This window comes from Epinephelus moara, chromosome 14 (assembly GCF_006386435.1).
Source record: "Epinephelus moara isolate mb chromosome 14, YSFRI_EMoa_1.0, whole genome shotgun sequence".
Taxonomy (NCBI): Eukaryota; Metazoa; Chordata; class Actinopteri; order Perciformes; family Serranidae; genus Epinephelus; species Epinephelus moara.
This window is the reverse complement of record NC_065519.1, coordinates 21,827,628-21,839,657: the sequence shown is the minus strand read 5'-3', so window position 1 is coordinate 21,839,657 and position 12,030 is coordinate 21,827,628. Positions and strand designations below refer to the sequence as shown.

At 41.5% G+C, this 12,030-nt stretch overlaps 1 protein-coding gene and 2 long non-coding RNA genes across 5 annotated transcripts in view; 1 reads left to right on the top strand and 2 right to left on the bottom strand.

Annotated features, from left to right (window-relative positions):
- Positions 1-1,444: 1,444 nt before the first annotated feature.
- Positions 1,445-10,792, bottom strand: LOC126401366 (uncharacterized). Of its 3 annotated transcripts, none has more exons than XR_007571063.1 (4): positions 10,658-10,792; positions 5,225-5,471; positions 4,467-4,589; positions 1,445-2,033 (listed from the first exon to the last, which is right to left on the bottom strand). It is a non-coding gene; the product is annotated as an uncharacterized LOC126401366 (long non-coding RNA). The 3 variants fall into 3 exon arrangements; XR_007571064.1 differs by lacking the exon at positions 10,658-10,792 and adding an exon at positions 6,031-6,156; XR_007571062.1 differs by lacking the exon at positions 10,658-10,792 and adding an exon at positions 5,963-6,073.
- otx2b (orthodenticle homeobox 2b) lies at positions 6,264-11,850 on the top strand. The gene is made up of 4 exons (XM_050062579.1): positions 6,264-6,555; positions 8,734-8,942; positions 9,498-9,649; positions 10,292-11,850. Exons 2-4 carry the CDS (start codon positions 8,846-8,848, stop codon positions 10,913-10,915), a joined length of 873 nt encoding a protein of 290 aa, XP_049918536.1. The 5' UTR covers positions 6,264-6,555; positions 8,734-8,845; the 3' UTR covers positions 10,916-11,850.
- Positions 10,807-12,030, bottom strand: part of LOC126401367 (uncharacterized) — a 20,477-nt gene continuing 19,253 nt past the window's right edge. The window contains exon 6 of the long non-coding RNA XR_007571065.1: positions 10,807-10,909. This is a non-coding gene — a long non-coding RNA (uncharacterized LOC126401367). The remainder of the gene's footprint in view (positions 10,910-12,030) is intronic.

Here is a 12,030-nt window from a genome sequence, read left to right as displayed (position 1 = left end):
TGAGGGCAATGTCCAACTGTCACTGGGGAGCCTTCACTGGCAAAACCCAAGGGCCCAAAGAGAGATATTAAAGACATGAGAGGAATTGGCAGAGTTGGCACTAACAGGGGGTACGCTTGAGAAGTCGAAGTGGGGAGCTGGGGGCATCGCCAAAGTGTCATTCAAAGCAAAGTGGGGTTTGGACAGGGCACAAACACTGATTTACACACACACACTCACACATACACAACACTGCTCTCGCTCTTATCGAATGAAGGCGGGAGAGTTACATATAGCAGACAATAAATCCAAGCAGTGGAGCCACCAAACCATGTGATGGAGCATGTTCGTATAGAAAGTTAATCCACTGGATGACATTATTCACTCCTTCTGGACTATCTCACACACCATGCTGCGTCGTGAATTATCTTTTTGCTGTTTTAATAAAGCACCTAGCCAAAAATGAATGGTTTCGCAAACACACATGACTCATTTTGAAGGTAAAAGGGTGTGATGTTTAAAGCTCCCTGCATTTGAAAATAAGTTTTGCTGGAGAAATGTTTCTCTGTGCTCACCTTAAATATGAGCTCAAGATTCTGTGACATCACAATGCCTCTGTAAGTCAGTTGTGGTTGTTCAATATGCCACTCTAGTGCACAAACACTGAGTGCGGACTATTCAGTGATGTAGGAGGTATCTTATGTCCAGCAGTTACACTCTTGAAATTAATATTTGCATATTCATAGATTCTGGAGCACGTGTGATTTTAATTATTAAAGACGTAATTTAACTTTTTTGGGGGGGAAACCATATCAGATACAAATTATTATTCAACACTGAGTATCTTATATGTCGTAAAACCTGTCTGCGGGGGGCCTTTAAAATTGGACTCATTATACTTGTATATTATTTAATACTTTGCAACAAGTATAAAACGATACAGCCGCACAGTTTTCTGCTTAACTGTATTAATGCAAAGAATAAAGCACATTATGGAGAAAAGAAAGGAGCTTATTAATCTATGACTGTGGCTTTGATAAAATATACACAGAGTTTAATAAACTGTACTTTCAGTGTGTGTGTGTGTGTGTGTCTGTGTGAGAGAGAGAGAGAGTGTGTGTGTACACTAACCCTCCTACCAGGGAGGTATAATCCACTAGAGGTTGTAATGCTCCAGTGCTGTTGGGGGGTCTGAGAGAATCCCTCTGGAGGCACGGTGGCTGACCCTATCACATATTCAGGTCAAATACAAAAAAAAAAAAACTGTGTTGAGAGAAAGGTTAAAATCGTCTCCTCGCCGGCTCTCCCAACCAACACCCGAGATCGTCCCGTTCCCTGCCGGCAACACACACCTCGCCCCCGAGAGGCAAGACAAGAAAACCATTTGATAAATCATGAATAGTCACAGTTGTGCGAGTGCTGTGACCATTTCTAAAATTTATTATGGGGATTACACACAAAATCACACAATGTAACATTTTCAAATGTGTTATGAATGCCTCCCAGAATCCAATTCAAATCCTAGGTTACCAAATAAGCCTGAACAAATCCCCCACATTGAGTTCTTCCTCCTTTGAAGACTTGAGAGGTCCGGTCTGCAGGGCAGGTTTTACCACGCCATGCAGACACCTCAGCACACAGAGGAGAGGGCTACTCATGGCTAAGGTGGAGAGGGAGAGAGGGAGAGAGCAGGGTGGTGGTTTGACAATGATAGTCTTTATTTGCAAATTATTTTTTAATCACTCCAAGACAGTGCGGTGGCAGAAAGAAACAGAGGAAACATTACCATACAACATCAATTAAGAGTTATATCAGGTTGTAAAATGAGGATGCTCAATATAAAAAAACAGCCAGTGATGTGTGTTTGCAGAAGTATCCAGATTGTGTGAAGTCAGGCTCTGAACACAGTTCAAGTTTAACCTTGAGGCGGCAGAGTCTTCTCCCGTCTTACATTCGTCCTTGTCGCCTCTTCCACCAGTCTTGACTTTGCTCTCCTCATTGATGATCTGAAGGCGAGTGCGTTTAATTGCATCCGTTTGTTTGTTGGCGAACTCCTGCACAAACACAACACAAACAATTATGGCACTAATTAAAAGGCATGTCATTAATGTCATTAATGGAAAGCGCAAACTTGGCAAACACACACACTCACACACACGCAGCCACGGCATTATCGAGGCATCACGTTTGAATTCACACAGAAATGTGCGTGGAAAATAAACCCAATGATTTCATGATCAGCACACCTTTTCATTACAGGAGCTCAGCACTAAAACTAGAACGCAGACTCATTCAGCAGCATTTTCTAAAATCATTTTAAACACAACTTTGAGCCAAAGCTATATTTGTAATATTGTGAATAACTGTAGAGACAAAACCCCAGACGCAGAGTGCTGCCTGTGTGTGTGCCTCTGTGTCACTAAACTCTCCCCAAACTGACACTGAATGGGGCTTCTCCCCCTTTAATCCCCAGGGAGGAGGCTGAATGTGTTTTGATGACCTTTAGGGTCAGTTACATGTTACATTACACAAAGGTTTAGCTCCTTTGTGATAAGAGAAGAGCGTGGGGAAAGCCCTCTGTTTAGACACCTTTCTCACTACGCACTGCACCTTTTCTTTTTTCTTTTTTTGCAAAGCAGCAGCAGCAGTGGCAACGTATCCATCAAACCTGCCAGGCTAATTAAAATACAGCTTGTGATTATCCTACTTCAGCTCCTCTCTCTCTCTCTGTCACCCACACACTCACACACACAACCAAACACACACACACTGCATATCTATCCACAATAATTACACACTGTAGCCAGGTTTAAAAAAAGGATAGTAACCCCAGTGCTTTTATCAACTTCGCTCAGTGCTATATATAAACATGACCTTAAATTAAATAATTTCAGAATTTTAAAAACATTTTTGTATGCCATTTTTTTTGTTGTCAAAAATGGCTGAGATATGTGATTCTGTAAAGCCAAAGAAGTGTGTGGAAGGTGCGTGGATCTTGAGATTGTTTTAACCTAATATTTGAGGTATTAATATTAACTTTCTGTGTTTAATAACTAAAAGTAAAAAGGGGGAAAGGGTTGTTAAAAGCAACTCTGAATTAACTTATGTTTTATAGTCAAAAGGTAATATTAACTGAGGTAAATTTAAATCCCACGAGCAGAAGGAAAAGCTTTTTCTTGACATGACAGATTATCATCATTTCTATATGAATTAGCTTTTTTGGGATTTTCCCCCCTTTTTTTCTGGCTCTTTTTTTTTTTAAAGCTCAGAATGAATTCCACCAACACATTCCTCATATTCAGCCATGCGAATATCAAACAAGGAGGGGAAAAAGGCAGAGGAGAGGGGAGCTGGCTTCATAGTTAGAGGATGTATATGTGTGGTAAATATGCATCTTTAAATTCAGACAATCAATGTCTGTGATTTATTTTGCAAAGGAGCCAATATTTAAATTCTCCTGCATGCTGCAGTGTTTTTATTTGTTCTATTTAATTTTTAAAAAATAATCCATTCTATAATTTGTTGATTATTTCTTCTGATGGCTGGATAAGGCGCAGAGCAGGGGGGGAGAAGGGGGCTGCCTGCCCGGTAATTATCCAATCTTGAAATAAGATTTTTCTTTTCAAGGCTATCAAACAAGGGGTCAAACATCCATGCCTGCGCAATGCATTAGCGCACATGTATAGGCTACGCATTAACTGGTAGAAATCACAGGTTGTAGCAGGCCTGATGAAATCCTCACCCTCAGGTTGAGTGTAGCAGAGGCGGAGATAAAAGCCGTCGTCGTCAATTAGCCGGGAGTCAGTGGGAGCGCTGCTCGCCAGAGGCGTTTAACTCCTTCTCCCTTTAAACGTCCTTTTAAGATAGAAAGTCCCTGCGGAGGGCCTGGCTTTACACTTTAATAAATTATTTAGCAATTTAAACGGTGAGATCCGGCAGATAACTGCATCAGACGTCAGGATTTTCCACGCAGCAGTTTGAAAGTCTCGCGTTAGGGCGCATTACCATGCAGCTGCTAAATATGAGGGAATATTGACATATTAAAAAAAAAAAAAACAGTTTATAGCTGCAAGCTGATTATTCTTATGTTGCATTTGAGACTATAAAAGATAGTCCTGTGGGCCCGATGTGTTAAGGTGTAAAGGAAAACATTTTAAGGAGCCATCTATAGCCTTATAATTTAAACTTTACGCACTGAACATGATGATCCCTGCTTGGAGACTGCTGCAGTAAAAACGTGGCCGTGACCTTTGTGATGGTCATAAAGCAATCAACATAATTAAAAATTCACTCCCCAATAAGATTTAATCTTTCCACCCGTTTGAAGCTGCCCCTTGTGATGCATGACATGAATTTTAAATCAACATAAACTGGTGAGTTTATGTGATTTTACTTCACTTTTTATATCATGTCAGAAGACAAAATAAACCGGTATTATAAGGCAGTGAAATCACAAACAAACACAAATAAAAACACACAAAAAATACCTGAACGTGTTGCTGCTCCTTTCCTCTCAAAGCAGGCAGCAAAACTTTCCCTCTGCAGTTTGCTTGTTAAAAGAAATCCGGAGCTTTATTATGATCCACTCAGCCGCTTCCTCTGATCGAAATCTGTCAAAAGAGATGTCACTGAGTTTGTGAAGTTGATGCGTGTTGTATCAGTGTTGGGGGGGGAGTCGAGCCCCCCAGCAGGGCTGCAGCTCTGAGTGGAAGAAACCAGTTCTCCCAGCAGCAGCTGTCACTGCACCTTTTGACTCTGGCCTTCCACACGAGCCACAGAGAGAGGCAAAATGACGATTCATAAAACCCACGGTCTGCCTGTGTTTATAAATCTAAATCAATATTCAAATCTGTTTGAAGTGAGCGGGTGTGTCCGTGCAAGCGCGCAGTGTGTGTGCGTGGCTGTGTGTGTATGTGTGTGTGTGAGAGAGTGTGTAGGTGTTCCGCAAAGCCTCTTAAGATGATACATTTACCAAGCCGTGACAAAAACCTTCGGCATATTATTTTGAGATGGGCACGCAGGTTCAAAATTCAAGTGACATAGAGGAAGCTTATTTGTCCTCTGCAGCTGGTAGCTCCCCCAGTAAATATAAAATAACATAATAACTAAATAGCTATTATAACTTAATTTTATTTAAAACGCCACATTATTATTATTATTATTATTATTATTATAATTATTATTATTATTACATGCAACAACACAAAACTTCACTATAAAATCCAACCTGAAATAAAAGGCCTACCTTCACATTTTTCTTCTGTCATCTTCTTCTTGTCAGCTGAAAGTCTCCATCAGCAGCACCGGCCTATTTGCCTTTTTCCTCCCCCTTAATTTCTCCTCATCCCTGGGTGCGTGCACACTGCAGCTCCGGTGCCTTGCTTAAGTCCTCGGCTGCTCGGTGTCTCTCGGTTGGGAACTCCCCTTGTAAATATTGTGGGTGAATTTTGGTGCAGGCCCGTATGAGGCTGATGGGAGCAGACTGGCTGGCTCTGTGGATGGGAGGACAGTTTTAAGAAAATAAGTCGCTCTAAATCCCCCTTTTTTGCGACGCGCTGGAATGTGAGAGGACGGTGCAGCCTTCACATGGAGAGCCCTGCTTCAGTGCAGGCGATTTTTTTCCACCCCTCTGTCTTTTTGGCACATATTTATGTACTCTTTTATGCATCATGCAGATACATAAACACTAAAAAAAAACGTGCAATTGTTTTGCTCGGATGCATATGGTCCGCGTTTTTATTATAAGATGCTTTAATATTCAGCGATTGTCTGCAACTTTTTAAATATTGAATGAATCTGAAAAATAGAAATAACATTTTTGGATGTTTTTTTACGCATTGGAACATATTTTAAAAATATAAGCATGTATTCACACCACTAATATACACTATGTTTTTAGGAAACTCTTTATTTGCGCACAGCCTTCCTTTAGTTTAATGCATCCACTGGATAACAGCGCATATAAAATATAATAAAAACTGACTTTTCCTCGGTTTAAACTCCACTTCTCGCCATCCACCGGCATAGCGTTTTTATTTATTATCAATGTACCCTCTCTGCGGTGGGATGGGGATGTTGTCAGTCCCTCTCTCGCTGCCATTGGCTGAGGACTGTGCGTCAAAAAAGTAGCTGGAGACATTTGTTTCCCAGAAAAAAAAAAAAGAAAAAAAAAAGAAAAAAAATCCTCATCCTCCCCACCGGTGTGAGAGACGGAGACAGAGACAGACCTCAGCTCAGTCCTGCGGCTCCTATTGGCTGGCAGTCTGTACAAAATCCAACTCAAACCACTTCACTCACAACACACCAACAAATGCTAAAGGCGTACATGCAGCCTCCTCCATCACTCCGCCGCTGTCGCACCGCTCCAAAATCTGATGCAGCCGCTCCACGTTTAACTTTTATCCGCACTGTTGTTGTGCCACTGAGGAAGAAGAGGAAGACGGCTGCTCCTGCTCCTGCCTCTGCTTGGTTTTGTGTTTTTTTATCCGCCAGGACGCCGTTTATCTGCTCTGAGTTTGGTTATTTCTGCTGGAGGACACCAAGTAGACAAAGAACTTTACAGCCGTCGATACCAGAGTAAGTTTGACTTTTATTACTACTAGTATAATTAAAAAATATCGTCATTGTTACCATCAATATTCATATTATTACAAGCCTATATCGAATTAAGGAATCACAATAGAGTAAAAGAAGTAAAAAAAAAATAGCTTACAGAAAATCACCCCGGTTATAAACCCACGTTTAAAAGCCCCACAAATACATTTTCTATAAAAGATGGAAAACAGTGTTTCAACAGAACTCCTGCTTAAATAAAAGCAACGAAGAAGCAGAGAGAAATGCCACTGAGGAGGCTTTAGGCTGCAGATGAAGGCTAAACCCTCTTTAACTCAGCCTTTTTTTTATTTGAGCAGAGACAGTAAGTGTGTGTGCTCACCAAACCCTTTTTACACCAACATACATTTTAACCACGTAAATGATGTAAACGCACACAGAGATAATTATGGCACCAAACTGATGAGGATGCACCATGATAGTCTCTGCTATAATGGAAACAAAGACAGATCCAAACCCAAATGAAAGCTCTCCTGTTATCATAATTGCCCTTTTTTAAAATTACGATGAGATTCATGGAGCTTGTATTTTATAAATCTCACACTCTCACTGGCTGAAGCCTGTGCTGCTACACCGAGAACACCGAGTCCACAGTCAGGGAGTGAAGTTTCAACTTAAAGCCTAAATCATTTCGTGCTGCAGACTTGTCCTCCACATGGATTTACAGGCGAAATTACGCAAGACAAAAAATGGATAAATGTGGACGGGGTGAGGCTGAAAGCTGCAGAGGAAGAAAGAACATTTAGGCCTGCTCTTGAGAAAATGTTTCGGGGCCTTACTTGTCTCTTGCCTCCAGAGACGGATCATTTAGAGGACAATAAACCAACACGTCACTTTTCATATACGTGTTTTCGAGGATCTGGTGACAGATTGTGTTTATGCGCGTAAATGTGGAGTTTGGCTCCATTGAATAAATATTTATAAGAGTTACACGTCCTCTCTGTGGTTATATGTCTCTGCAAAGTGCTGATAATTATTCACGTCTGGATGAAAAATATAATATGATTACATTTCACCACCGGCTGCTGATTTGCAGCATCATTTTAAGGAGCCCTGAAGCACTTTGGACTGCGTTGATACCAAACTGCAGCTCCACTTAAAATGCCACTCGGATTATCTCGTTAATTCATCAACAGAGGAAGAAAAAAAAGAACATTTATCATAATTAATTCTTGGACAGGGTGATTATTATTGAGCGGGTGTGTGCAACTGGTAGACGGGTGTGTTTTAAGTGTGACAGATTGGGATGAGGGGGTTAAAACCGTTGGATATTGAAAAAAAATGCAACTAATCAAGACGCGCAGTGGGGATAACGGGTGAGGGTCACTGAAGTTGAAGTGACAGCAATCACACATTTACCAATCAACATCACACAGCACATTAATGTGTGTTTAAACTACTGCAGCAATTACGTGTTCAATATGGACGCACTTCCTCTCTGTCTGAATTAAGCCTTCTCTGCATCAAGTAAAATTAAAATAATAATAATAAAATTCACTTTAAATTGTCTTGAAAATTCACACCAATCTTCATATAAATAAGGAGTATAGATGCCACTTTTATTTAGGATTTTTAAAGACAGAGAAGATTATTTAAAAGGTTTGCCATCTTATATTGATGCTGATTGTTTCTGTTGACTGTACGTGGTTTATATAATTCATTTCCATAACATCAGCTCAGCTTCTTCTTTCACATGCCACTGAATTTCAGTTTAAATTTATAAATAAACTTTATATAAAATACAGAGCCAAACAGGATAAAATAAAGCCAAAGAAAGAGAAGCAAATGAAGTTAACTTGTTGTTCTGTTTGAGTTTTATTTAAATTTCCTGGGCAGCTAAACACTCCTACTTTTAATGTTATCTTACTTGATACACAGAAAGAAGTGTCTTTAATTTAACTTTTAAGAGACTTGTTGCAATGATAGTGCCGGTGTACTGCTTTTTGTTTGTGGGAGGGGGTGGGGGGGTTGATGAGGACAGCTGGAGATGTGGTTGGTGCTTTTTACAGAGCGCCGTGCGTTTTGGAGAGAGGTCTTATTTGGCGACAACAATATCTCTTCACATGTGCATCTTCATTTGGTGTCTTCTCCTCTTGTCCTTTTCCTGTTTTTATTTATTTATTTATTTGTTTGTTTGAACAGGTGCCCGGTGTAACACGGACCACACGGCGAGCAGAGGACACCAAGTACATATCGGGAGCTCCATCCATTTTTCAAAATTTTCTCCAACTTCAGCCCACAGACAAACATTAGCATGATGTCGTATCTAAAGCAACCACCTTACACAGTCAATGGCCTCAGCTTAACTACTTCCGGAATGGACCTTTTGCATCCATCAGTGGGCTATCCAGGTGGGTTATAACTTTTTTTTTTTGAAGAATAAATAAGGAGTATTAAAAGAACATTAATGGCTTGGGGCTACAAACTTAATTGGCTGGCAATGTTACAGTGTGTAATCAGGGCCAATTTCAAAACTTCTGAATCTGATAATGACTTTTAAATTGTGCGAGATACAAGACAAATGAGTGATATTAATTTCTACGGAAATCAAACAAATTAAAAAGACTTTTTTACCAAACGTTATGCGCAAACGCACTCAACTTGGAGGGAACTGAAGTCTCCTCTAGTGTGATTTTATTTTTAGAAATGCTTTTTGGATTAATTACGAGAAAATTGCTTTGATTTTTTTCTCAAACTGAATCACATTTCTGGAACATTTAAGCGCAATTTGCCACCGGCGTTTAAGCCTCACAGGACTCGTGCGTAATTACGCAAACAAAAAAAAATAATCTGTTCATTTACCGAACTGCCTTTGATGGCTTTTGATCTTTTTACTTGCTTTAATTTTTTCCCCATATATATATATGAAATATCTTATTTGACTTCCATTTCTCTTTCACTTGCAGCAACGCCACGGAAGCAGAGGCGAGAGAGGACTACTTTTACGCGCGCACAGCTCGACGTTTTGGAGGCGTTGTTCGCCAAAACTCGGTACCCGGACATATTCATGCGCGAAGAGGTGGCGCTAAAAATCAACCTACCTGAGTCCCGGGTACAGGTGAGTTAACAGAACAGCTGCCATATTTGGAAACTGATCGATATGGATAAATATTTTAGTCGTGGAAAAAAAATGGCTGTTATTTTGCGAGACACCAAAGCAAAAGTGGGGCTTTGTGTCAAACACATTTGAATGATTAAATAACAAGATTTAACAATGTGGAAAAATAGTGTATGTCCTCCATCTCATGAGGAGAGTCAAACTGTTAAAAAAAAAAATGATATCTGCACTGCAGGAAAAAACTCATCTCCCCCCGTGACTGACAGTAGGCTATATCTAAAGCTTAGCATTTTGTCTTCCTTAAATCAAGTGGAAAACTTTTGCCAGTGGGGTGAGATAATTCCACTTAATGGTAGATCCCTGTTACGAGAATTTGAGCAATGAAATGAGGCCGATCAGTCCACTAGAAAAAAAAACCTGGTTTGAGGAACAAGTAGAAACATCTTGATTTAAACTGGAAACGAATGAATAAATAAAATCTGTCTTTTTTCCATATGGATTAACAAAAATTGGATGTTATTTGCACTGGGGAAAAAATAAGCCTTGTGTTATGGGTCTATATATTCTTAGAGTTTGGGTTTTATTTGCACTGTAATTAGGGGGATCTCGACAATCACATGTACCATTGTGTGACTCTTCCAGGTTTGGTTTAAGAACCGGCGGGCAAAGTGTCGCCAGCAGCAGCAACAGCAGCAGAACGGAGGCCAGAACAAGGTGCGACCTGCCAAAAAGAAAAGTTCCCCAACCAGAGAAGTGAGCTCAGAGAGCGGGGCCAGCGGCCAGTTCACGCCCCCCACCAGCACCACCACCGTCCCCGCCATCTCCACCACCACCGCCCCAGTGTCCATCTGGAGCCCGGCGTCCATCTCTCCGCTCTCAGACCCCCTGTCTACCTCCTCCTCCTGCATGCAGAGGTCCTACCCCATGACTTACACCCAGGCCTCGGGCTACAGCCAGAGCTACGCCGGCTCGACGTCCTACTTCGGCGGCATGGACTGCGGCTCTTACCTCGCTCCCATGCACCACCAGTTGTCAGGCCCTGGCTCAACTCTCAGTCCGATGAGCACAAACGCGGTCACAAGCCATCTGAACCAGTCCCCGGCGTCCCTCTCCACCCAGGGCTACGGGACGTCCGGCCTGGGCTTCAACTCCACAGCAGACTGCTTGGATTATAAGGACCAAGCGGCGTCGTGGAAGCTGAACTTCAATGCCGATTGCTTGGATTATAAGGATCAAACTTCCTCGTGGAAATTCCAGGTCCTGTGAACAGAGCAATCAGCTGTCAAAAAAAGTGCACAAACAGTGACGATCACATCAGACACGGCGCTGCCATCCCTCAATAAAAACACATCGGACTGGTTAAAATGTGAGCCGGGCTCGGCGAGGCAGGGCTCTCAGGGGCCTCCGGTTATTTTGGCATGATGGTCTTTGGTCCTCCTAGGAGAGGTTTAATTTATTTTAGCACTGGCAAAGAGATTTTTGTTCCCGTTCATTCACAGGCTGTAGCCCCTCATCCATGTCTGTCAGTGTGTGCCTCTATGCGTAAAAAACACCTGTTGAGGGCCAACACAGAGTGGACTCGAAAGAAAAGTACACCACAGCCACGGAACTAATGTTTATCCAAGAACAAAACTCAAGTTAATTCTCCTGGTGAAGTGCTCGGGCTGGACAGACCTCCTTTAAGCTTCTTACACAACTTTGCCGACCTGCTGGCAGAGAGACATGAGGATGGTGTGTGGACATGGATGCACTACTTTATTTAAGAAAAAAAGTGTTTATAAGGAATCAATATGTAGTTTCTAAGAGACAATCAGTGTGTGTCTTATATAAATGGTACATATGTGTTTTTTTTATCTGTGCTAGCCTTCGAAACTGTGATCTGTTGTATTGTATGCAATTTGTGAGCCCCCCTCGCATCAGACTCTCTGCTGTGATTTTAATAGATTTCTAACTTTTTTGGAACAACGTAAAGATGCCGAATGGTTCACACGAGCCGCGCATCACAAAGAGAGACGAGACTTTCCAAGCACATGGTAGTAATAATCAAGAGTTAGCCATACTGGAAATGACTCTCGGCTGCTGAGAGCTCCACACTTGCTCCCCTTCATTGATCTCAACACACGGTGATTGTGGATCCTTTACTGGCTCCAAAGATGGTGTGACCTCACCGCTGAAAAGACATGAATAAAGGTCCTGTGAGCTTATTCTTTCATCAAGGAACGATCTGTGTGTGTGTGTGTGCGTGCGTGCGTGCAAGTGTGTGTGAGAGTGTGTTGGTGGGGAGACAAAATGGAGAATGAACAAAGTGACAGGCAGTGTGTGCAAAACTACAGGTGCATCATTTTCCACTACAGAAATATTCTTAAACACTAAAATTAAAA

What these genes read in the sequence shown, in the direction of transcription:
- otx2b (XM_050062579.1), top strand. Translation starts at nt 8,846, where the DNA reads ATGATGTCGTATCTAAAGCAACCACCTTACACAGTCAATGGCCTCAGC. An exon ending in TCCATCAGTGGGCTATCCAG is followed by an intron (nt 8,943 to 9,497) that starts GTGGGTTATAAC and finishes TTTCACTTGCAG; the next exon opens with CAACGCCACGGAAGCAGAGG. An exon ending in TACCTGAGTCCCGGGTACAG is followed by an intron (nt 9,650 to 10,291) that starts GTGAGTTAACAG and finishes TGACTCTTCCAG; the next exon opens with GTTTGGTTTAAGAACCGGCG.